This window comes from Pituophis catenifer, unplaced genomic scaffold (genome assembly GCF_029215685.1).
Source record: "Pituophis catenifer annectens isolate HBS135680 unplaced genomic scaffold, rPitCat1.0.hap2 SCAF_3, whole genome shotgun sequence".
Classification (NCBI taxonomy): Eukaryota; Metazoa; Chordata; class Lepidosauria; order Squamata; family Colubridae; genus Pituophis; species Pituophis catenifer.
In genome coordinates this window covers 45140536-45168502 of record NW_027256883.1, presented here as the reverse complement: position 1 = coordinate 45168502, position 27967 = coordinate 45140536, and the positions used below count along the sequence as shown (strand labels likewise).

At 34.5% G+C, this 27967-nt stretch overlaps 1 protein-coding gene across 1 annotated transcript in view; it reads right to left on the bottom strand.

Moving 5' to 3' along the window:
• Positions 1-27967, bottom strand: part of CCDC178 (coiled-coil domain containing 178) — a 112644-nt gene that overhangs the window by 18907 nt on the left and 65770 nt on the right. The window contains exon 17 of the mRNA XM_070942319.1: positions 19056-19205. Coding sequence (XP_070798420.1) covers positions 19056-19205 — 150 coding nt within the window. The remainder of the gene's footprint in view (positions 1-19055; positions 19206-27967) is intronic.

Below are 27967 nucleotides of genomic sequence, written 5' to 3'. Positions count from 1 at the left end.
GATGTCATAATTGACGATCTGTGCATGCGCAGAAGTTGCAAACCTGTTGCAAACCAGTGGTAAAAGTAAGTACAACCCACCACTGAGCTGTTGGTTTAAAACCCATCTTATGCTCATAGGTTCCTGCCACAGTATCCTGATTAAACATGATTCGGAAGAGAGTAAGAGGGTTCTCAATGAGTGCATTCAGACATTGGTAAACTTTGCTTGGTCAGATCTATTTGGTTTCCTTTTTTAATTTTGTGTAAAACTACTTAAAACTTCCTGTTCTGGTAAATTTTTGTCTCACTAGGCAGATTACTTTTGTTATATTCGACCCTTCTTTTCAAATATTTTTAACTCTGGGATTTGTCTGTTTTTTATTATGTTTATGTACTAGCTTTGTTGGAATAACTGTAATTGCTGTAAATTGCCCTGACCGATGTAAGTACAGTGTAAGGATACAGTGAAACTTTTCAACATAAAATAAACTAATTTCAACCAAAAGAAAAATGGAAAATGGAAAAGGACAGCAACTCATTCTTGGATGAACAGCTTTAAATTTCAGACTAAGCAACTCGAGCTTTAGAGAGAGTATTAATAATCCTAACACCTATTAGCTGTCTTGAAACAGCTAAAATTGCAATAGTTCAAGAAATAAATATCATTTACAGATGCCCAAGGATGCAGAATGACCTTAGCATAATATACTGTCATGTCAAAACTACTTTGAAATTCTAATATTTTGGGCTTGTGGGTTTTTCTTTTGAGATGCAAGGGAATCTAGATTTCTGGTTTATAAGTCTAAATTCAGACTACACATTGTTTGAACTTATGATAACGCATTGTAAGCTGACCTGAGTCTCCGGAGAAGGGGCAGCATATAAATCGAACCAATAAATAAATAAATAAATGACGAAGATTGAAAAGAATAATTGAATTTGGCTAGTCTTATACAATTTTTCAGTAGGCTTTAAAAAGCTTGATTTTGCCAACACGTTCCATAGGAATTAATATATCTGTTCCAGTTAGTCTGTGGGATCTGGAAGGCATTCATAATGAGACTGTGTTTGAGTTAACCTACATGTTCTTATCAAAAACAAGTTAAAGGAACTTTCAATGTATTGCTATAATACCTTTCTGGGATCATGGTCCTGTCAATATATGTAGGGCAGTTGGATGCAACAAATATTTCCCATTAGTAAGCTTATAATGAAGGATGTAATGAATAGTATAGTAGTTAAGGCATCAGCCTAGAAACTGGAAGAGAGTAAGTTCTAATCTTGTCTCAGAACAAAGCCACTTTGGTGACCTTAGGTCAGTTACTTTCACTAAGCTCAACGGCAAGGAGACAACGGCAACCACTTCTGCAAAAATCTTGCCAAGAAAACTACAGGGACTTGTCTCTGAGAATCTGACATTATTGAAGAGAAGGAAAAAAAATGAATGGGCTTTATTTTCTTTTCATCCAAACCTGGCTTCTTCATTTTCATGCTGACTCAAAAGTATCATTAATACAACCAAAGTATCATTGATGTTCATGGATTTTTAGTATTTATGTAGGTTGAGGGTTTAGGAAGTAGATAAAGATGAGTGCTGGGGTCACTCTTACTGTTAGCTTAATTAAGTATTTAATCATTTATTTGTCTTCACCTTTAAACCAAAGAAAAGGTGACATGTCTTACGGGACTCTTTTGTGCTACATTCAAAAAAAAAGTCAAGGGATAACTTTAAGGTTAACATACTATAAGGTTCTTTCTCAGACTAAAGATTTGCATAGCCTATAGGAGGTGGAAAAAAACATCACGTGATAATATTAATCACTTCCAATCAAAAATATATTCCAATCTGCCTATAATTAGTAACTATCTATTTTTAAGCAGACATGGAATGGGGCAACACCAAAATATATGATGATCACAATGGCGGCTTAAAGGTATATTAATAAGAATTTGTATGTAGTCCTATAAATACAGAATTACAGACTAGCAGAGTTGGAAGGGACCTTTGAAGTCTTCTAGTCCAATCACCTGTTCAAGCAGGAGTCCCTATACCATTCTGGACAAATGGCTTTTCAATCTCTTCCTAAAGCCTCCAGTGATGGTGCTCCCACAACTTCTGGAGGCAAGCCATTCCATTGGATGTTTTCCTTTCCTGTTGGCATTTTTTCAATTGTGTGGATGCTAAATGTAACTGTGGCAGAAACACAATTTCTGCCACACTTGCATTTCAGACCAATTCATAGTGACTAATTAGGATCAAATCTAATTGACCTCCTTTCTGGTTAATTTCAAGGTAAATTATTCTAAGGAAGAGACATTAGGTTTCTTGTCATGAAACATCTAATAGTAGATGCATCTAATCTACTTGAAGTTATTAAAATAAAATCCTTGTTCATACCTTCGTAATCTCTGCATATAGTATATGTGTCCATGATTGACAGAATAGTTTGTATGTGCATGTGCCAGTGGTGGGTTTCAACCGGTGTTACCACCAGTTCGCTTCGCACACAAGCTTTGTGCAAGCACATTGACTTCAGAACAGCTGAGGCACAACAAGCTGCTCTGCCGTGCCTATCAGCTGGGCTAAAAATTAATGAATATAGGTAGGTATAGCGCAGGGGCGGGCAGGAGGGCCCAACTAATGGTTGGAGCAAACCGGTCCGCTCTCACCTCAGCATCTCTGCTACCGGCTCGCCCAAACCGGGGTGAACCAGTAGCAACCCACCACTGGCATGTGCCTATACAGATGGAACGTCAATTAATATTACAAACAGGCAGTTATTTTACAGGCAACTTACAAATATTATTTACTTTATTTTTTAGCTCTGTCTTTTGAGAAAGGCTGTTGATTAGGATCTTTGTCCAGTGCAACATATCTATGTACAAGTCCAGCCCATTTATTGCAGGGGGAAAAAATCTCCAACATTGAGTTTAGTGGCAGATGGCCACCCTATCTGGGAAGACAGGGAAAGTAGGCAGTGAACAGATTTGTTGAAAATAATTTTTCTAGTTAAAATTCATTTTTAACTTTAAATTCAGATAAATATAGAAATATATTTTTGATTGTAAGTTATACCAATAAATTGAACTAAGATCAATTTGTGAATCCTGAGAAACATGGGGCATTCATAAGTGAGAGAGTAAGTAATGGAGCAACAGGAAAATAAATAGAATGTGTGGGCTTGGATTTCCTTTGTTTTGAATGCCTACTTCTACAATCTGAAGCAATAGCAAAGTAAGAACTCAGTGGGACTTACTTTTAGGTAAATAACTGAAAGATCAGTATATGAATCAAATATCCTCACGTATCTGAACAGATGTTTCTCAGTTTTATGTTGAATGACACTGGAATAAAATTAAGATCTTCCTTCTTTCTACTTGCTGAATGCTCTACCGATAATTTTAAGATTAAATAGGTTTCATATTCTGTGTAAAACTGCTTTAATTTTGCAAACACTCTTTACCTGCAACTTAATCACACTGAAGTGAACAGGACTTAACTTCTATGCAGATATTGGCAGGATTGTGCTGCATATTTATCAAACTGAACACTGGCATTTTTTTTTAAAAAAGCCCTTAAACATGAGTGGCTTAAATGAGTTGAATGGGGCTTAGGCATGCTGAATATATGTTACAAATTCAAACATTCAAGCATGAAAGTCCTTTCCTTAACTTTTTTTCAAGCTGCATCCTTTCTTTTGAGATAAGTAAAGCAAAACTACAGAATCTGCAAGCATTTGCATTGAAGAGATGTTTTGCTTTGGTGATATAGTTAATGAGTCTAAAAATATTCAGTATAATAATTCTGTCAAAGCCCCTACAGTCCCTCAATGAGCAGAAGCCTGCAGGATTCCAATGGGGAGCCAAGTAATGAGCTCTCAGCACTCGCTTCCACACAGTCCAGGCGAAACATAGTTGGGCCTCTATGGTTCCACATCATTAACAACATGAAACAAAGACACATGCTTGACTTTAATAAGTGACTAAAGTTGCTGGGTTATTAGGCTGTTACTGCACATAAACTCCATTTCAGTATGACAAACCAGTTCCTTGCAAACAAAAGAGGATGTATGGTAGGGGAGAGAGCATTTACAAACAGCATTTCATATAATTTAATGTGTAAACAGTTGAACAAGGGTTGAAAGATGACACGGAAAGTGATGCGTTTCTGACACAGATTCTCCTGAGTAGCCTGCAAATTGTAGAGGTCATGCAGCATGGGGGTATGGTGATGGTGGACATCAGTGATCAGCGCATACAAGTAGTCTACAGTTAACAACTGAAATTGGGACTGGAATTACCACTGCTAAGCAATGAGGTTGTAAATCACAATATCACATGACCACATTGCTTAGTGATGGAAATCTCAGTAGTCCCCATTGCCATTGTTAAGTGAAAACTTAACTTGGTCATTAATCATGTGACTGCGAGTTCCTGCTGGCATCCAACAACCAGTTAATAGAAAAGCTGGCTGGAAGTTGCAAGTCCGGGTGGCTCAAAAGCAGACCAGAGGGCAAGGGCGTACTATGGAGTGAAGTAAGAGGCTGCTGTAGAGACTGCATATGGGCTGGGACCTCATAGCTGGGATCTTCAGGTGAAAAAGTGGTGGGAGCTTAGTAGAGAACTACCTATATTGCTGAATTTTGGTTGTATAAATATAAGACAGTAGTTGAATTATATGATTAAATAAAATGGTCAAAATAGGTCCATGTTATGCTTTTAAGTTCTGAGCAAAAGTCATAACAAAACAAAGTGGTTGCTACTTCTGTTCTGATAAATAGGTATAATATAATAGATTATTTTCATGTATTTTTTTCTCTTCAAAATTAATAGTTTCTTTACTTAGCAAAAGTGAACATTTTTCTTCTTGTTCTTTTTATTCTAATTACTTTTAATTTTTACTAGATTCAATATACAGTATATTTTGATTTTTATATTAATACTAAGATATACTGCAGAAATAATATATTTAATATTTATTTAAAATATCTATATTGAAAATAAACTAGATTTATTTATCAATGTTAGGCTCAATGTCTGATACCTCTGCATTTGAAATCATGTAAAAGATTTTGAGGCTATATCAAAATCACCATTCCTCATATATAACTACTATAACTCATAATAGAACACATTGGGTTCAATGCAAGCCTACTTGCAGAACCTTTATTACTCTTCCCTCAAATAATTCTTTCGTTTTTTCTCTTCTTATTATATTATTATAATATATACAATATAAATATTATATTATTATTTATATTATTTGGGTTCAGTGGTATTTATACAGAATTTGAGATTAATACTTTGAAGTTTAGATAATTTGTAAATATATCAAAAATAAAATAAAAAAGTTTATGTTCATATTAACTATGATTTCTAAAATGTTAATGTTGATAAGCATAAGGTTGCTGAATGGAGCACTGAAAAACAACTACAAAAATCGTTACATTATTTGTTACATAATAAAGGTTTCTAAGCTTAATGCTGAGGTCTCCACTGTTTTGTTCTTATTTGTGCATATTGAAAAGAAAAACAAAATACAAAAATAAAATAAGCGAAAAGAAATAAAAATTAAAATGCTACTTGATTTCTAATATAGCTGTTCTTGTGCCCCTACCAATTTGCGTGTTATTAAGTATTTAGACCCTCTTAAAAACCATGCATTAATTGTTTATGTTGAATAAATTCGAACTATTCTTGCTTGAATTTGGTTAAGCTTCTGTTGTGTATATATGTGTTAATTTTGCTACTGCTGCATATTCTACACACTTAAGTTCCCTGATTAGATATTGTCAGAATCTTTCTTCCATTGATAGTCAATGTTTATTCTGGCTGCTGTGAGTGTGTATCTCAGTAAATTATTACTGGTATATTTATTGTTGATCTATTCTGGGACACTATGTATTAAAAAAAGTTGTAATTTAATTTTGAACTTAATTGGCAAAATGTTCTGCATTGTACTCTGAATATCTTTCCATTACTCTCAAGGTTTTTTACATGTCCATCCCTTGTGGTAAAATGTTCCACTTGTTTCATCGCATTTCCAACATTTATTACTGTATGATTTATCTATCTTGAAAATTATTGATAGAGATGTGTACCATCTGTACAGCATTTTTTACCAATTTTCTTTTAGATTGTTGCTTGGAATAAATTTCATAGATTTGGACCATAATTCTTTCCAAAGTTATCTTCTGACAACAGTGCATCCATTTTATCATACAGTTGTTTTATTTGTTCTGTTTCTATGTTATATCTACATAAGATTAATAGATAGTATTGGTTTTATATAAGCCTCCCTCATTCTAAGATCAGATTTTATCCTTCTAGGAATTTGTAAATCTATCAACCATGGTGTGTGTGTGTGTGTGTGTGTGTGTGTGTGTGTATACACTCCAGCCTTTAGTGAATAATTCTTGCTGTATCTTTATTCAATTCACTGAGTCTGAGTATGTTTGCATATATGATCACATTTTTATTACTTCCCACAAATATCTACCCTGTTCCTGAAGAATCTTCAATCCATGGAAACAGAAGATATAAGGAATTCCACAAAAATACATGTGATATCATCCCTTTATACTGTTAAATTTTTTAAAAAAGAAAAAATTAGCTTTTGGAATGTTCCTGCTTAATGGCAGTAAACAATTACGGTAATTCTAGCTTTAGAAAGAAAAAAGCTATTGTTTCCATAGAATTGGTTTTTTTCTAGTCTCTACTTGAGAATTGAACCCTATGCTTTATGTAGATCAGGGCTGTCAAACTGTGATGGCACTTCATTGCGTGACATATCGTAACTTTCCCCCCCTTTGCTAAAACGGATAGGCGTGGCCCGCGCATGACACATCTGGCCCGTGGGCCGTGAGTTTGACACTCCTGATATAGATTATTACTACATGGATGGTAACATACTTTTGCCTGCTCCCCCAAGATCACCCAGTTGGCTTCATGCCTAAAATGGGACCTGAACTGAAGGCCTCCCAGTTTCTACCCTGACATCTTAACCGCTACATCAAACTGGCCTTTATTTTTATTTTTTTATATTTTATAATGTAATACTAATATTTAACATTTTACTTAACTTTTTAAAATAGTATTTAATATTTTTGTAGAATAATAAGTTTTCACAGTGATATTCTCCTTGCTGACCACAGCATCTCATGGTAGATTATATTGTGTAACATAAGTCTCTCAACAGCTTTTACCATCTGAGGTCAAGTACCTTATTACAACATGTTTAAAATATATTCTGCTTCCAAATATAACTTTATTCCTGCTACTGGCTACTGGCTCCTTCTTAACAGAGAAAGTCCTTATGTGTCCAATCACACTTGGCCAATAAAGAATTCTATTCTATTCTATTCTATTCTATTCTATTCTATTCTATTCTATTCTATTCTATTCTATTCTATTCTATTCATAGCATAATAAGACCTCTTCTCTTACAAGTTCTCTCTGGATTCTATTACATGTTACGTTTCTAGCTTCTAGGTTTTTCTCTGATCCTGATTTTGGCCTGCTCCCTCATTTTCATTCCTGCTCCGGATGAAATTCAGACTGTCAGTGATACTGTTCTGACATATTACAAACCCATTTGCTCTCTATCTGTTCAGAAAATCTGAACATCAGTTAAACAATGGTCATTTTCTCAAAAACGCTAAATGTGGCAATTCTAAACATTTCACGGCACTGATTGATAAATACCACCACTGATATTCAAATTCTCAAAATTCTGGTATAAATAGCCTTACTTAGTAAATTTATTACAAACACAGAGTTTTATTTTTGGTATCACTATATGTTTGTATTTTTTTATCCAAAGAATGCTGATATGAAAATCTGTTGAGGAAAATTGCAGTAATTAATCTGATATTGAATTATTGGTTTTCTTTTGAAAAATATCAGAATCAACATAGGCCAGAATGGATTCTACTAATTATATGAAAGTATTACTTGGAAATTATCCTTATTTTAAAAGGTTATTGTATAATAACCGTGAAGATGTTTGGTCCAATGGATAAGGCACCAAGATAGAAAACAGGAGACTGTGAGTTCTAGTTCCACCTTTGGCATGAAATCTGGTTTGGTGACTTTGGGCTAGTTGTTCTCCTTCAGGCAAAACCACCTTACAGGATAGGATAAGGAAGGAATATTAGGTATATTTGCTCTTATTTTTAAGAATTAAAAAAGGCAGGATATGAATAAAGAAACAAATTCTGGTCAATCTTGATGGGTTCATTCAGGTAGAAAATATAATATATGTGAAAATTAAATTATTTATATTCTTTCATACATTTTGGTTTACATAACCAATCAACAACCAACAAGAAAGGTCAAGAATATCTCTTTAATTTTTAGCTGTAGTTAGAGGGTGGGATTTGTGATTATTACAGTAAGAATAAATATACCAAGAGATCTTGCAGTTAGCAAGAATTTTGTCTACTTGTTAACTGTACTGACAATGAGGAAATCAAGAAAAGCAGATTATAGACTTAAATCTATATAACCAAACATTTTACATAATGTTCATCCCAGAAAGGCAGGTATTACAATGGGACAGTTGTCAAATACCATTATTTCTATATAAATAGCTAGTAGGCAATTTTAAATTTAGGAGTTAATGAATTAAGTAAACCAAATCAATGTTTTGGATGAGGTTTTCTTAGTGTAATGCCTCTTAAAAAGGGTTCCCCCCCTTCAAAATAATCTAGAATATTTTAAATGTTGATCTATTGATTGATGATAAAAATTATAAAATGCTGATATCTTGTTTTCAATTTATTCTTTTTTAGTAAGTATATTGCTTAAAGAAATATCTTTGGTTATCTTTCCATGCTCTGTTTTAATTATTCTAATCAAAACAAATGTACTGGATTATTTTATAATCTTGCAAGAAAAAACAGAAATGCACAATACAACACTGGTAAGACACTAATTTTAAAACAATGGAAAATCAAAATAGACATGAATTTATGCAAAGCTGACTCTTCAAACAAATGTCTTCTAGAGAAGATTCACAAAATGTTTCAACAGCAATAGCTGAGATGGACTCTGTGTTGTAATAATTTCGATACACTTGACTAATGCAGTTATTTTCAATGAGGTTGGCACAATGCCCATAGCTGTGAGCAAACAAATACAGCAAGATAACCAGTTTAGTATCTTCCATTAATGCAATATAATTTTGCTCTGTCCAGGGGTATTTCTTGGCCTCTTTCTTTCTTTTTTTATAAATTAGTAAAATATTTGAGTGCTTTTGTTAGACTTACCAGTGTATTTTATATAAAATGCTGGTGAAGCACAAACGTTTTAATCAAATTAGTATGCAACATAAGGCAGCTGTGTATTCAAATGGGTTTTTAAGCAATTTGGTTGTTTTCTTTATAATAACAGGAAAGAACATTTAGATTTTGAAGGTGACAGAGGCAATATTACCAGAATTAAACAATCTGAATTAGCTTTTTCATGAAATGTAATATGTTTTATGCTTTTAGATGGGACGCTCCAGTGCTTTCAGATGAGCCTTTCACTGTCACAGTCAATGGCCAGGAACAGAATAAGCTCTGGAGGTAGGATTATCCTCAAATTTAATTTTTTTAAAGGAGGCTAATGGCAAATGTTTCTAGCAAACTTTAGGTGCATCTGTGCTATAACTAGAGAACCAAGACAGCCTATTAAAAAAGAAAGAAGGCGGGTGGTGATGGGGAGAAAGTTAGATATTTTCCTTAGTTTCAGATGGATATATAAAAGGGTTGTAATCTCTTCCTGCTTATCAAGAAATGAACAGCTTGTCTTGCATACACATTTCTAGATAGATAAATGATACAAATAACCTATTTGCTAAAACATGTAGAAAATATTTAAAACTTTTATAAAATTACTCCCACAGTAATATATTTTACTAATGTTGCATCTTCCATATATGTTGGATTGTAACTCTAACAACCTCTCCTATTACTAGGTTCGAGAAAGCTACTTTAAATACTACTAAAATCATGACAGAAACCTGGACTATTAAGTCCGAGTCATCAGGACACTCAGTTTTATGCATCTGTTTCTGTGCTCATCTCTTTAAAAAAATTTATGGATAAATCTCCATTGTTATTTTTGTTCATTGCTGGTAGCAGACAATCTGCTGGCTCTTCCCAGCAGACAAAGCAATTTGGGTTGTGTGTCTGTTTCAGTTCTCAGCGCATATCTAATGAGACACTTTTTAGTAGTAAGCAACAGACTTCAATATTAAATAGACAAATCAGTAACATCAAATATTATAATGTATTAATATTTGCTGCATATTTGGATGAACTCTAGCTTTAGAGGTTTATTCTGTACACGAGAAACAAGATTTTTTTATTATTATTCAGGGCACCACTTTATGGTTTATTTATTTGTGTTGCCTTTTTTTAGAGTTCCAAATTTGTGGAGCCCTAACAGATCAAAGTAGGCAGAAAAATCACATCCTGGGGCATTTTGGGCCAGTTACTCTCTCTTAGCCCAATTCAACTCACAGAGTTTTTTGTGGGGGAAACAGGAGGAGGAAGAAGTATTGGTATGTTTGCCGCCTTGAGTTGTAGATGAAAAGAAGGTGGGATAAAAATCTTTTTAAAAAGGATAGCATTGCTTTATGTCTTAATTATCTATTACATATAATATAATTTTAAAAAAACAAATAAAAACACAAGAAACAGACTTACATTGAGAAAAATAACTGGCACATCTACTTCTGAAGAACATCCAGGATGTATTGGAATACATATCCCAAATCTGAATGGACATGCAAGATGAAAATGTAGAGTGCTACAGTCCAATAATTCTGAATTGAAGCATAGTAATTTGTACTGCCTGGTGCTTTCTTAGAAAAATCTGGGACCTTCCTCTTATAAAGCATTTATATCACCTTAATCTTTGACCCTTGTTTATTACATGCAGTAACTCCTCTAGCATAAGTTATTTACTCTCTCATATACACTTTTTCTACATATTTGGAAGCAAGATGTACAAAATTACACTGGAAAACTATACTATGATCAATCACATAGTCCAGGGATGGGCAAATGTAGCCCTTTTACAACCTGTGGATTTCAACTCCCAGAATTCCTGAGACAGCTTGGCCACATTTGGCCCACCCCTGAATAGTCCATAAATGATGTCATCATCGTCATTGTCATCATCATCCTCACCACCACCACCACCAACATCATATATAAAGCTTTTTCTGACAGAACGTTATGAATTATTTGTACATTTTTAACAGTTGTTAAGAAGTTTATGATTATCCATTTCAGAGCTACTTGTCCACTGAAGCATATATTTTAATCAGAGGTAACAAGAACAATACATTTTATGTATTTCAGCAGTTTAAAATATCAGCCCTCAATCACATCTAAGAAATGTCCATATGGTTCTGTACTTTTAAGGTAAGCATGTGCAAATGGAATGAACATTCCAAAATTTTAAACAAGCACTATTCTAATCCCTGGACACCTGAAGTGGTAAAAGAGGAAGAAGACTAGTCTCTAAGATCATGAATGATTTGACTTGGCTTCTACTTCTGAAAGATTAAAAACACTATGTCTCTAAAACAGTGGTGGGTTTCAAAAATTTTTCCTACCGGTTCTGTGGGTGTGGCTTGGTGGGCATGGCTTGGTGGGCGTGGCAGGGGAAGGATACTGTAAAATCTCCATTCCCACCCCACTCCAGGAGAAGGTTACTGCAAAATCGCCATTTCCTCCTGATCAGTTGGGACTTGGGAGGCAGAGAATAGATGGGGGCTGGGCCAGTCAGACTTTTTACTACCGGTTCTCCAAACTACTCAAAATTTCCACTACTGGTTCTCCAGAACTGGTCAGAACCTGCTGAATCCCACCTCTACTCTAAAGCATTGTGACTACAATCATTCCTTTCTTGGGCATTATATTTTTCAATTCATTCAATTCAAAAAAATTGCAGTCTGACAAAGTAAGCTAAATACTCAACTGTGGCATGTAAAACTATTTTCTATGTCCTTGACCACATGTTGGAATCCTGAGGATGCTGACAAATATTTAAACAGTTTAAATTATATCCTACACAAATTCAAGCATAGCTGAAAACATGAGTGCAACATATAAAAATTTAGACTATACTAAAGCATTTTTACAGTGAAGGGCATTTGGAGAAAACTCATAAATGTATGTATATGCTGGCAGTGATTCACCCAGAAAAGCATTGTGATGTTTTGGTAAGCAGCTTGCTGAAAATGTCCACCAAATATGAACACTTTCCAAGTGTTGTGGGAAATACAAGGTGATCACAAAAGGCCTTTGAAACTTTCAGCTATTGAGTTTCAGAGTTCACATACGGGAAGCTTTTAAACACCCAGGTAATCATTTCAAAACAAGGAAGAAGTCAATATATCTGATATGGTAATACCAGCAAATAACCAGACCCCTATATGCATCTTACAAAGTGGAAGTTTTAAAATGTTTTGGTGTGATAATTGTTTTGATTTTAGAAAAATATTGTCAGAATATACAATGAACAAGCTAGCAGTGGACAGCAGTAATAGTTGCAGATATTTTTGAAACGTATTGCTAATGCACACACATATATGAATGATAGTTGTATTGGGAAGACAGTAATGGTTCAAGTAGATTACTTTTTTTAAAAAGATACAGGCAAGGACCATAGAATAAAATTATGAACCTTGGAGTCATCTGTGCAACGAAGCAACACAGTCATGTATTAAGATAAATTTATTTCTTTGTAAAAACTGGAAGGAAACTACATTTCAGTTTTCTTAACTATTTTTTGCATTTACCAGATACAACTGAAACACGGCACAATCATTCAGCTGTAGAAGAAAGCCCTGCTGACTATAACAGCATTCATCCAGGATCTTCTGGGGCTACCATGGAACCACCTTCTCAAAAACCTTCCGCCAAAAGGGAAGATTGAAGACAGGTCTAAAATTATCCAATAGGGTGGAAACTACTGATAGCTTCTTAAGAAGTGGGTGAACCAGTGGTGGGTTGCCCCCGGTTTGCACCGGTTCTATAGAACTGGTAATAAAACCGGCAGGAGGCTCCGTCCTCCGACCTCAACTTTATCAAAACGCTTCTGTACATGTGTAGAAGCTTCTGCGCTTGTGCGTGGCCCCGCTGCAAACCGGTAGCAAAGGTAAGTAGAACCCATCCCTGGGGTGAACCACAACCTCCTTAAAATGCTGAGGCACAGCTCCCTCCCACAGGGAAGCATTAATGATTGCCTGAACCCACCCGTATATCACTTCCCAGGAACTTTCACAAGCCAGGAGGATCATGGATCTAAAGAGCCGAGGTGGCGCAGTGGTTAGGGTGCAGTACTGCAGCTACTTCAGCTGACTGCTAGTTCAGTAGATCAGCAGATCAAATCTCACTGGCTCAAGGTTGACTCAGCCTTCCATCCTTCTGAGGTGGGTAAAATGAGGACCCAGATTGTTAGGGGGCAATATGCTATTTAGTATACTGTCTTTGGTGTAAGCCACCCAGAGTCCTTGGAGAGTGGGCGGCATATAAATATGACTAATAAAATAAAATAAATAAATAAACCACAAGTACTTGTGCACATACTCCCTAAAATCCACTTTTTCAGGAGCAACAGGGCCAATTGCACTAAATGAGGCAGTTGCTGATCAAGGACTACTTGTATAACAGTGCAGGTGCTATCCTGTGTTTAAGGATAGCAATACTGTGAATTTGGGAAAGTGTGAACATGAGAGTAATTTTCTCTTTGAGGATTCATGTCACTGTGATGAATATGTGCAGTATAGCAACTACAAAAATCATTACTGTGATACTCCCACAAAATTGATTTTCCATTGCAGTTGTAACTCGCTTATTAACACAAGCCTCAAGAAAAATATATCTCTTAATAGAAGCAGTATATAATCAACTATTTTTCTTATTGTAATGTAAACAATAAAAATATTCTTTATTTGCTTATGTTTTCATAGCTTCACTAGACTACCAAAGCATTTTTCAACTAATTTTGTAATTATTCGATTTAGATCCTATTTGATTTATGTAGCCTATATCCTATAACAAGCAGGCAACCTGGATAATAAAAAAAAAAAAACTATTATGTTTTTTATTATGTTTTGTTTTATTATGTTTTCCATAATTTTTTAAAGTCAGTCATAAGAAAATAAAATATATCATAAATGATAAAACTATGAAACTTGTAATACATACACAAACACACACACACACACTGTATATTATAATTTCATGTATATTACATGAAAAACAAGTATGTTGTAGGAGGGAAATTGCATTAGTTAGGCAAAGTAATATTCCCCTCCCTACTTTACCTTCCTTGAACTGAACAATAAATGTCACTTCAGCTATAAAATATTTTGAAGACCAAAGAATGTTGGTGAAGTTGGGAAAAGATGCTAGGAGGTGAGAAAAATCTCTGGCAAGTAAATTTGATATAAAATGAAGCCATGAAAATAACTTCATAGAAAGTAACTATGTTTATATAATACTGGCTTTGTCTTTTCAAATATACTATTGTTTTTGCAGCTCTACCGATTATCTCATAGAATTCACTTTCATCAATCATATGTATCATTCATACTGGTAAACTGTTAATTTACATAACTCTATAATTGTTGCATTCCATCCCTTTTAGGATTACTTTTCATGCTCCTAGTACAATAATATACATTTTTGTTTTAAAGAAAGTGTGTGACTGGTTCCCCTTATCAAAGAACTTTATGAAGAAATTTAATTTTCCTAATTACTGTATAAATCCACAGATGCGATGGATAATTTTAGTAGAAATTTTTTTACATGGTTTTTAACTCCTCTCCTCTCCTCTCCTCTCCTCTCCTCCCTTCTCTTCTCTTCTCTGCCCTCCCCTCCTCTCATCCCCTCCTATCCCCCTCCTTTTCCATTTTTTTATCTGCCTGTTGGTCTGTCCATCCATCCATCCATCCATCCATTTGTATGATATTGAGAAGTCTAAAAAGACCAAGAGGTGTATGCTCCCCCATCTGGTCCTAAGAAAAGTTATCTACAAGAGCAATGAATGCTATTTTTACCCCTCACTGGGCCCGAATTCTGATTGGAAAGAATCCAGAAAATCTCCTGTAGAATTTTTAGTAGCTGATTCCCTAGCACATTCTCAACAAATTCATAAAAGAGAAAAGTTGCAGACTGGGTAAAAATGATAATAAACCACCATTTCAGGAAGGGCTTCTATAAGAAACAGAAAATCACCGCCAGTTTCAAAACAGGAAGTATTGCATCTTCCCTCAAAAAAGTGCTAATTATCTCCCAGATCCACCATTCACAACCCACAGGAACCAAGAAGGGAATGCACGAGGGTACGGCTAGCAGAATTCAAACTGCTGATTCGCTTTATTAGGTTCCACTAAAATTAAAAATAAGAAACAACTTGATTAGGAAAATCATGGGAACAGGTTAGGAAAATCATGGGAACAGCAAAAACATTGCATCCAGTTGCACAATCATTAGTTTACTCTGTTGCTGGATACTATGCACCTATATGGGAAAGAAGTTGTCATACCAAAAAGATTGGTGTTTATCTTATTGACACAAAGCGAATAATAACCGGAACTCTCAAATCCACACTGCTCTTATGGCTCCAACAGTGCCCCTCCTGATCTCAGGTGACAACAACAGATATTCAAAAATGGAATAAGATAAACAGGCCATTGATTCCTAGGGATCTACCGATACATAAAGTATTAGATTCTCTATATCGCACCAGGTTTAAGTCTAGAAAACCAATTTAGGATAACATACCACAGTTTTACGATCTAGATGAAGAATGGGAATCAAAATGGGTGGCCCTTAATAACCATAACCAAAAAGATCATGTAAACCCAACAAAAAATACTTCCAGGAATGCAATTGCCTCCCAAAATATGGAACCATCTGAACAGAATCAGGCCAGGCCAGAACTAGGGCAAAGCTCTTTAAGTGTGGAATGGCCACTGTTGGATGCTTATCCTACGGTTGGGTAGGTAATATATAGAAAACTATGTTCTGTAACTTTAACTGCTACAAGATGACTAATTGGCTGTGCTAAGCAGACATAAAAGAAGGCAGGAAGTCCATTCACTTCTGCTCCTGCTATTAGAAGGTTGAACTGCTGAAAGGAACTGTGTCTGTGTTACTGAAGAGAACTGGAATTGTAAGCAAACTATGTTTTTGTGTTGAACCGTGATTATTTGAAGAAGTGTTATCTTTGTTTTGAGAAGCCAAGTTTGTTTTTTTTACTACAAGTAAAGACTGTTTATTTTTCTTTAAGCGTTCAGAGTCTGTGAGTATCTGTGTGTTTAAGCAACGTATCTATTCACTGTCTGGTCCGTTGCACCACTTTGCAGAGGGCAGTCTTACCCTCAACAGCCACAATGTGACTGTGGTGCACTGGAACAAACAACAACAAATATAGTTTGAGAATATTTCCTCAGGAAATTTCCAGGCACCTGGGATAATCTCATCACAGCCACAGCAGAAGCAGTTAGGTAGCTTCCTTAGATATTGAACTATAACATCTATCCTATTGTGATTTTATGGCATTATATTATGGTGATTTTATCATGGTTGTATATAATTGAAAATTTTACCTTGTCTATTGTCCAGGGGTGGGTCGCTCCGGTAGTAAAAATTTGTAGTAGTTCGGAGAACCGGTAATAACATTGGCTGGCTACACCCCTGAACCGGTCCCTGGCCCAGTTGCCGCTCGCTTACCCCACCCACCTCATTAGAGGCTTTTCTTTTACTTTTAAAAGCATTTTTTCTACAACCTCTTCGGCTGAAAAAATGCTTTTAAAAGTAAAAGAAAAAAGCCTCTGATGACCACGCGGCTCAGCTGGGATCAAAAAATGCTTTTAAAAGCATTTTTAAAAATGCTTTTAAAAGCATTTTTTCTATAACTTCTTCAGCCGAAGAGGTTGTAGGGGAAAAAATGCCTTTAAAAGCCTCTGGCGATCCCAGCTGAGTTGCCTGATCATCAGAGGCTTTTAAAAGCATTTTTTCTACAACCTCTTCGGCTGAAAAAATGCTTTTAAAAGTAAAAGAAAAAAGCCTCTGATGATCACGCGGCTCAGCTGGGATCAAAAAATGCTTTTAAAAGCATTTTAAAAAATGCTTTTAAAAGCATTTTTTCTATAACTTCTTCAGCCGAAGAGGTTGTAGAAAAAAAAATGCCTTTAAAAGCCTCTAGCAATCCCAGCTGAGTTGCCTGATAGTCAGAGGCTTCTACAACCTCTTAAGGTTATAGAAAAAATGCTTTTAAAAGTAAAAAAAAAAAAAGTTGGCCACACCTACCCAGTCACATTGCCCCTCATCAAGCCACGCCCACACAATAAGCCACGCCCACAGAACCGGTAGTAAAAAAAATTACTACCCACCCCTGCTATTGTCCACACTTTACATAGATGCATTTGCTGATGCTTTATTTAAACTTATATTCGTGTTTGTATGTATAATGTGGTTTATTGGTGCTGTAGGTCAGTGATAGTATGATCTCTCTAGATGCCATAGGCTAAATAAACAACCCATTCAAAATTTGATTTTAGGAGTTCAACAGGAATCAGATGCCCTCTGATAGCATTATCATTTTGCAGAGTTTGGAAATCTCTGAAGTGATGACTGGGAGAGGATCAGAAATTACAACTCACGGGTCTGATTTATTCACTTTTATATTAAATAGCTCACAAAAATACCAGACTTATTTTTCAGGCAGATCAGAAGTCCCTGCCCCAGAACTAGATTTTTGGAACTGAGTTGGCAGTAAGATTCCAGAAGGCAGTAGAGTTTTTCTATCTTGGCCCGCTTGTCTCATTTTTTACTGTACCTTATTGTTTGCTGTACCAATTTCTTCTTTTTTAGAAGAATCTTATCTATTTTTTTCTGGGGCCAAACCAGCTTCCTCAGAGTGAAGGTTGCTGTTAAAGGTGATGAACCTGCACACATTGCTAATTTAGCCTTAGTTACAACACATTCTGTATTAAGCCAAAGCTTGAACTTTGAAATGAGTTTTAACTGGGAGTAATATTAGATTTTAGATGTTTCTGAGTACAACTGGTAATGTGTTGATAAATAGCTAGAGCTTCATACATATTCTTCATACCCCCCAAAAATAATTTAAAATGGGATCCTTTGCAGATATTAAAAAGCTGTGAGGCTTGCTTGTCCACTTAATTTGGGAATTCGACACTTAAGCAGTCTCCTTCATGCCTTGTGGTCCTGTCTGCATACTAAATGTCAACATCAAAAAGTGGGAAATGATCACATCAGAATAGAGAACTATCATTTCATTGGAAGGCAAATTTAAGGATATTACTCTGTAATCAATCATACTGGTACCCTTACCTCCCAAAAAGATAACTCAGAAGTTACAGTTCGCATGACTTGCATATTTATGGATATGGGTATGTCTTGCTATGCCTGGATGATGTCACTGCTATGAGAGTTGTAATGGTTATCAGTTGACTTCTAGGTATAATTTAACATGCTACTTGTTATCTTTAAAGTCCAATATGGCATAAAAGCTGTTTAGGGGCCCCTGCTCCTTTGCCCATCCATTAAGATCAGGTTGTACCTTGAAAGTCCTTATGCCAATAAAGTGTCATCTGGGTCTGTGTTATTTTCTGTTACATTTATCATTTTAATCTTTTAATGATAATTGATAATATAAGCCACTTAGAATCCATTTATGATTGAAGCAGCCTATAAACTTGAGTAAACCAACCAAACAAATAAATGAGAGTTCTGCCTCCTAATCACCAAGAACCAAACCATGGTAGGTCAAATTTAATAGCCAAATGCAATAATCTCTACCCCCTTTTTAAATTCCATTGTCCTTAGATTAATAAGATCCAAACTGAAGCAAACTATCATGGTTGACAAAAAATGATATTTTCATTTATAAAATATAAAATGAATAATAGGACAAAAGAACATGAGAGAAATTATATTGTTTGATATATGTATTTCTGTTTTACTTTCTGACATTAATTGGTAGTAATAATAATAATTTAAAAAACAAGATGTTAAAAATAACACATTTTTATCATACCTGCTGTTGATCCCGTAATGCCGCTTCAGCTCTGCTTTTATGGTCATAGAAGTCCATAAGTTGATTTTTGTCATTTAGATAGCATATCTGGAGCATCTGATACTCTCGTGCTAAGCGTAGGTTTTCGTCCAGTACATCATCCAGGGAAATCTAAGGAGAGTTATTCTAGTTTGCCATTACAATTTTTTTAAAAAAGTTACTACATATATATTTATAAGTAAAGTCATATATTACATGTATTAGTTATACATTGTTTATATTATAAACACAAACGTAATACTGTCTATACTGCTTCATACCTCTAATCAATAATATGTAAAAGCAACAACATCACCCATCTTGTTGGAAGGTATGAGTAACGGAATACAAAATAATAATTCTACTGAAAAATGGCTGTGAAAAAAAAAACCTAAACTAGATATAAAATCCCTCAGGAATAGAGTTTTGTACATGTAATTGGTGCTGATACATTCTACAATGCTCTTCTAATCCTTGCTGATTTATAAAATATATTTCGTAACATTAAGACCCAAGTCATAAGGGGAATAAAGCACAACCCAGAGACATTAATTACATTAGTCATAATGTAAAACTAGGTACAAGAATTTATAGCTTAAACTTAACCAAGAACCTCAAAAGCCAACATTTAGACTCCATAAGAAAATGTTTTATTTTATTTTATTTATTTTTATTTAAAATATAGCCAGGAATCTTAATATCAACTCTGGACTTCTTACAATCAATTAAAACGCATACAATCATAAAATCAACAGTGATAAAACTGAAAAACAGAAAAAGATGCCACAACTGCACCTTCTCAATGCAACCCACATTCTCCTGTTGCCCTGACCTCCCGTAGCCCAGAGACTTGGGGAAGAGTCAGGACTCTTTGGAAGAATAAAAGACTTTCCAAGAGACCCCCTTAGAAAGTATAAACCTTTAGTTAGTTTGATCATTGTTGCTTGAAGAGTTATGTAAATTATGATCGCAAAATTGTTCTTGAATGTATATTGTATGAGGCTATGAAACCATCAAGAAAATTTTATTTGTAATGTAATCCTGTGAATCAATTGTTGTTTCTTATCACTTTTAATAGATATAAAGTCATTTCATGGAATGTAAATAATTGTTCAATGACCTTTATAATTTTTTTGTGCGACTGAAAGTTTTTTGGGGGGATTTATGTTGTCCAAATACGATGCATGCAAAAAAAAAAGACGCTTCTTGTCTGATATAAGAAACTGACAATTATTAAGCGATAGTGGGGAAATTGCTGAGGAAAAAAAACACCCTAACCTAAGTACCTCCTTTCTTTTCTGTAACCAGTTTCAACTACTGTTTCAAAATTAGCCAACAGTGATGAGAGAGTTGTCCAATGTGTGAAGTACCATGTCAATAGCTATTTATCTGTAGGTATAAGCAGTAGTTTTATACTTGATACAATGAGCTCCCAGTTCTCAGGAACGAGTATGTTCCTTTGAAATCAAGGTGGTTATGCTGAAGGGGTATGAGAAAAGACTTTTCACGGAACTCTTCTTTCAGCTGCCAATATATGATAACTCTGATAGCAAGGAGGACATCATTTTCAGAATAATGAAAATGTTCTCACAGGAGGGATCTAATCCTTGAGAGATGAAGGTATATTCTTTCATTTTGAGCATGGATGAGTTTGGACATGACATATGCAAACTTTGCTTGGTGACTTGCCAATCTGCAGCAAAACCATTGAGATAACTTTTATAGAAATACAATCTTTTCCAAATACAAGCTCAGCTAGACAGACAGATCTTAGAAGTCTTAATGTGTGGGTAATACCAGTGGAATCTGGGATAGGTGAGTGGAGAGAGGCAAGGGGGTCAGAATGATGAAATATTGTGGCATTGTAACACAATTCCCACCTTTTTTTCTGTGCGCTGATGAAATGCCACTGTATAAGACAGTGATGTCAAATAGAGGGGATTAGACTGATTAGGCACTGAGAAACTTTTAACAAATGTGTACACGACAAAGAAACCAAAATGGAATTAGGCTGCTGGTTTTTGATATTCGGCAAGTACCAGAGCTGCTTTCAAGCTGATTCTTGAAAGAAAGTCAACAGATGAGAAAAAGTGTAGATATTTTAGAAAATACAATAAGAGATAGGATTAATGTTGACAGTGAGTTAATGGATAGTCAGTTCAGGTCAGACTGGAAATAAAAAGCCTATGAGAAAGGTTCATGTCAGCAATAACAGAAAAAGGGCCTGATGCCCTATTTCAAAGAGGCCCCAATATTAACGCTAACATTTATATGCTTCCTTGCCAATGTTAGCAGTCTCCATGCCAGAATGGGAGAATTAGAATGCTTGGCTACAAATGAGAACACAGGTATAATGGGTATAACAGAAACATAGTGTATTAGAAAGAATAAGTAGAAAACAGTCATTCTTGATAAACTTTATAGGAAGGACATGGAAGGGTATAGTGAGGAAAGTGATGCTCTTTGTATCACATAGGATATAAAATCTAATGTACTAGAAAGTATTGGAACACTGGATTCCTCCACAGAATCACTATGGATGGCAATATCTAATATAAACTAGATTTAAGGATATGCTATTGCCCACCTGATCAAAATGCAGAAGGTGAAAGAAATCATGGAGGCGTGCAAAGGAGAAGCTATTGTAATAATGTAGGACTTCAGCTATTCTCACATAGGCTATGTACATTCAAGTTTAGGTTATGACAAAGAAACAAAATCTCTAAATGGTCTAAATGAATATGTTTAAGAACACAAAGAAAGCAATTCTTAATTTAATCCTAAATGGTGACATTGATCTGATGTAAAATGTTGTTGTTATGGAATTAATAAGAACATTTTTTATAATGCTATGACATTTCATATAAGGAAAAAGAAATTTTGAAAATGAAAAGCTGACAAAGAAAGAATCAAAATAAGGACCAAATCTATTTATAATACTTATAAGTATTATAATTATTTATATTTACAATATAATATGGAGCATGTTTAAAACTAAAGGACTCAAGTAATTTCTGTACAAGAAGAGGCTAGGAAGATTTGGAACTTTTAGCTGGGAATAAAGATTAATGGGCCATCACGGTATATAAAACAATGCATGCTATGACCAAACAGAGGAGCAAAAGTTTTGGTCCTTCTCAAATATCAGGAAAAAGGTCATCCAATGATGGAAGATTTAAATCAACAGAGGAACCATTTATTCATAAAGAACATACTGTAATTAATTGTGGAATACATTACAATGAGATGGCTTTAAAAATAAACTCAATAAATAAATAATGATGCTCTTGTGAGATGGGCATTCATATAAATATGACAGACAGACAGACATAAAATCAATGAAAGACAAGCCTATCAAAGGCTAATAGTCTTGGAAATGCCATATTAACTTGAGGCTGAGGGTAGCATGCTTTCAAAAACAGTGACATAGGGTATGTCTCCACCTTCTGTTTGATAACACCCCAAGGGCATATAGTTGATAACTGTGAGAAACAAAATACTGGATTATGTTGAGCCTTGGACTGCTGTTCTTGTGTTCATGTTCTGGATGACTATTACTTAGATCAGGAAAACTACATTTGAATAATACATGCAGCTTCTTTGAGAACAATAATGGCGATTTAAATAATGAATATTTTCTAAATTACCAGTATGAACGTGTTTGGATTGACGACCCTTGTTACATGACGATTATATAGGTAAACTTTGATTTGTTTCATTTAAAGATTAGAACATGTTGCTTTTGTGAAGAAAACTGTGTTAAAATATGAAATATATTTATGGTCTACCAAATTAAATATTACTTGAATATTTGAATTATGATTAAGGCATACTATAATAAAATCTTAGTATAGCAATTCACCAAAGTTGTACAGATAGGCTTTCTAGAATGTTATCTTCCAATTTTAACTAATATGGTGACAAACGATAAATTTTAATTTTACAGAAAACAATTCTGATGGAAGGCTTATTTGTTTAAGATGTTTCATAGAATACCCAAATCTACTGAATATCCAAGGATTGCTCCCTTTATATTTTATTTTGTAAATATATAAAACATAAAAACATAAAAAAATAATTAGAACAACCTCAAAATGTTACTCTCATAGAATCCTTTAATATTTTAAGCCCTGTTGACAGAATTTCTGATTCAACAAGCCTATTCTTTTCTTTTTCTCTATTTCACTGATAACTTATTTTGTTTGATTGAACAATTCAGTAGCAATGGACATGGCTGACACCCAGTGGTCTTTCAGGTAAGATTTAAATACACACACCCTCAAACATACTCATATACTACCTTCAATTTCATACTTGAAAATTGACAAAATTTAAAACCTTTTAACCAAGATAATGTTTTCTAGATGTAATGCTTTTTCTGGACTTTCTCCCTCTCTCTCTCTCTCTCACACTGATTTACATTTCTCATATTATAAACCTCCAGCTGCAGGGTTTTCAACTTACTCTAAAAGAGTTTGGCTTCTCTTAAAAGTCCAGGCTAGTAGTTTAGAGATGCTTCTTGTAGAATAATTGCACTGGAACTGAAGATTATCTTGGTAGCACAAAGTATCGTAAATTTGGTTCACATAATAAATTTAATTCTGTCGGGATAAAAATAACTTTTCTGAAATAATATAGTAGAATCCTCCCATTTGGTTAGAATTTTGTAAGATAACCTAAATTAAGAGTTATGATGTGGGTATTGTTTCTGGATTTATTTTATTTATTCAGTTTACACAATGGTGATAGTAAACTGAGACTGGTGACAGATTAAACCTCCACCTTTCACTAATTTATACTTTAGGCAGCTGATACCAGCCATATTTCCTTGACTGCCTGAGGATGCCATGATCACCTGTACATAGAATGTTACTTCTGCAAACTGGGACCAAAAGCTTAATCTGAAGAAAGATTTGCAGGAAAGGGGAGTGGGGCTTAGGCACTAAGATGATACTCAGAAGTTTCCTGCCATTTGAATTCTTGCTGCAGTAAATGCTGCATAGGAAAGTAGAAGATGTGACTTCCCAAAAATATGAACCAGAACAAGTGTCTTAACTTTAGGGGGTCTTTTATCAGATGAGATAAAAGTAGTCATCTTCTGCTGCCTCGATGACTACTTAGCAAAAAAAAAAAAAAAAAAAACATTATTCTAAGAAAGCATGCCTCAGAACTAGGTAACCATCCTTGTTGTTTCTATTGCAAAAACAGAAAAGAAGAAGAAAAAAAGAGGGAAGGCAATGCAGATAATTTTATGGTCTTATTTAAACAACTCTCAACAATATTAAACCCATAGCAGGTTGAAGGAGAAAATCTCTAAAATATCACTTATATCATCTCGTGGAGCATTTCCACATTATACACAAAAAAAATCAACTTTTTATCTTTGTCTGGTTCTACATTCACAGTCCTGAAAACATGAATTCAAAGAAGGAAAAGAAAATGGATCCAGGAAACTACAAACCTATCAGCTTGACATCAACTCCTGGAAAGATTCTGGAAAATATAATCAAATATAAATCTGTGAACACCTTGAGGCAAACAAAGTCATCATAACCAGAAGCCAACATGAGTTTGTCAAAAACAAATCTTGACAAAGTGACTAAATTAGTGGACCAGTGAAATGCTGTTGATATAATTTACTTGGATTTCAGTAAGGCATTTGATAAAGATGACCACAACTTCTTACTTGACAAGATAGAAAAGTGTGGGTAAGTCAGCATCGCCACCAGATAGATTTGTAACTGGCTGACCAACCACACTCAACATGTAGTCCTTAATGTAACTGCATTTACATGGAAAGAAGTATGCAGTGGGATACTTCAAGGCTTTGTCTTAGACCCAGTACTCTTCAATATCTTCCTTAATAATTTAGACAAGGTGATAGAAGGGGAACTCATCAAATTTGCAGACAACATCAAGCTGGCAGGAATAGCCAATACCCCAGAAAATAGGCTTAAGATACAGAAGGATCATGACAGACTTGAAACATATGAAGAACGGTTGCAGAATTGGGTATGTCGAGTTTAATGAAAAGGACTACTGGTGACATGATAGCAGTGTTCCAATACCTAAGGAGTTGCCACAAAAAGGGGTCAACCTACTCTCCAAAGCACCTGAAGGCAGGAGAAGAAGCAATGGATGGAAATTAATCAAGGAGAGAACCAACCTAGAACTAAGGAGAAATTTCCTGACAGTTAGAATACTTAATCAGTGGAACGACCTGCCCCCAGAAGTTGTGGGTGCTCCAACACTGGAGGTCTTTAAGAAAAGATTGGAAAACCATTTGTCTGAAATGATATAGGATTTTATGCTTGAGTGGAGGGTTGGACTAAAAGACCTCCAAGATCCTTTCCAACTCTGTTATTATGTGGTGCATTCTGTTATACATTCTGAATCAAAATTTCTAATTTTCAATTCATACAATGCATTTGAGGAGAAAAAATCCCATTCTTTACCCATGATAAGGAATAACAGATTTTCACTGAACCATCTTGATTACAAGCTTCTAAAACAGTTTGACAGAAATACAAAGCAAATATTTTGTTAACAACAAACCAGTATCTTATGTACTTCTGCTGTTATATCTACTATTTAAAGTCCCATGCTGATTAAATTCTGCATTCTCAAAGACAATTCTGTTTTCTGGACTTACTGAAACTACAAAGTGAAACGGTGGATGGCCAGCAAAGTTGCTCCTAGTAGGAGGTCTCTCCTTATGAAACGCTCTATTTCCAACATTATGGTGCCTGCATCTTAACAACATTACAATTAAATTAACAATCTATCTATTTGTGCAGACCTCTGCACAGATAAGGAATAGTCACACAGAAGTAACAGAGCATAAACTTGGCTTAGTACTTTTTTAGAAAACAAAATAACTTCTCATCTACCCATCCTGTTTCCTACTGGGAATGGGTACATTTGTCAATTTTTGTTTCACCCGGTTTTTCAGTTTGCCTAATCCTTAATTTATATTGTTCCGTTCCATTCCTAGATTATTGTAAAATGTATAACAAACCTTGTGTGTTAATTTATATATTTCCTAATATACAATTTTCTGGGCATGCTTTGCTTTGTATGTATTTTGAACATAACCTGATCTTACATAACGCTTTCAGATATTTATTTATTTATTTATTTATTTATTTATTTATTTATTTATTTATTTATTTATTTATTTATTTATTTGATTTGATTTGATTTGATTTGATTTTTTTACCTTCTCCAGCAGGACTCAGGGCGGTGAACAGCCGAGATAAAACAGAGCATACAAAATTTAAAAAACAGTTTAAAAGGTAATTAAATAATTTCGGCCCACAATTTAAAACAACCCAGTTAAAACCAATTTCAAATTAAAACCAAATTAAAATGGATATGGGTATCCATTACTGTATATAGTCTTGTGCATGTTTTTTGTCTAATACATGCATTTTTATATGTTTGGAGAATAGTATTCTTACATAATAAAAGAGCAAAGTTCAAAACAGAAATGTCTTCTGGATTGTGTATTAATTTGTAAAGGGGCAATATGTTATGTTTGTATCAAAATCCAAATGAGTAACTTTCTCCCTCATTCCTACTATCCAATGGTTATCTATTTTATTTTGGCTGCTCCAAGACCTTTGGCATCTTTTCCTTGAACTTATGCATGTCTCAAATCAAAGGGGATTGTCTTTATTTTAGCACATTTTTAGGTAGATGACTCTGTAGTCTAATAAATTGAGGACATTGTACACTTATTCTGCCTTCCTTTCTTAATGGATTTTTGTGGTAAGAAAACAGATGGATGAAGCAGTGGGTAAACACGGGAGGGTTACAAATAGAAGGTGATGTAAAATTAGATGTAGAATTAAAGCATGTCTAGAAATACCTACAGCAATATTATTTGGCTCAATTATACTTGATAGACCAAAGAAGATAATCTGTTTTTATTAACCATTTTTGAAAACACATCAACACTAGATTTTCTATAAGTGCTACAAAGCCTAAGCTAATATTTTTTAATCATCAATTTTAAATTTATTTAATGATGTAAATATAATCTTTCTAATTTCATTTAGAAACTCTGGATTCTTGAAGTCCTTAACATTTATACTTATTTTTGATGTAAAAAATTTACAAAATTATGGAATTTAAGGAAAATTCAAATGATCATGTCATTTTTTTCTATTGAAAAAAAGTGCTCAGAATATAACACAGTCATATGAAGGATAGCTTTTTCATCATTAATTCATTGTCACCTGTTGCAAAAAACAGATAAACAAGAAACTTCATGCCTCCTCTATTCCCAAAATTATACTGGCATGTTTTTCACTGACTTTGGCAGAATGTAGAACTGCAGTTCTAAGAAAGGTGTGGCCAGTTCATATCCTACAGGCTTTTTATGAAAATGAATTCTTGGGAGCATGTACATATCAGTTTTAAAAGTGTTTTTCTTCTAGGAAGAAATACAGTTGCCATATCAGCAGAATCTGATAAAAGACTTTAAAATCAGAAACATCCAATGCCTGAAGTATGGCAAAATATGACATGAAGGTCTTCCATGGGAGAATTTTCCAATACTTCTGCAATCGCACTAAGGTGCTAGAATTTACAAAGAACATTTTCTCTAAAAGTGAATACTTCTGAAAATTACATTTATCAACTGCAAATATGTCCAAATTCTGGAAAAACTGATACTTTAGGAGTTCTTCTATTATTAAGATTTATCAAGTGTGAGAGAGTTCAAACATTCCGTTTATTGTGACATGATTTAAACTTTTCAAAATTATTTTTAGAATCCAAACTACAGCTACACTTAACTAAGGTAATTGGGACCAGCAACTTTGTTACTAAGTGACATGATCATAAAGCATGATGTCAAGTGATCTCACTGATTTATGACAGCAGTTGCA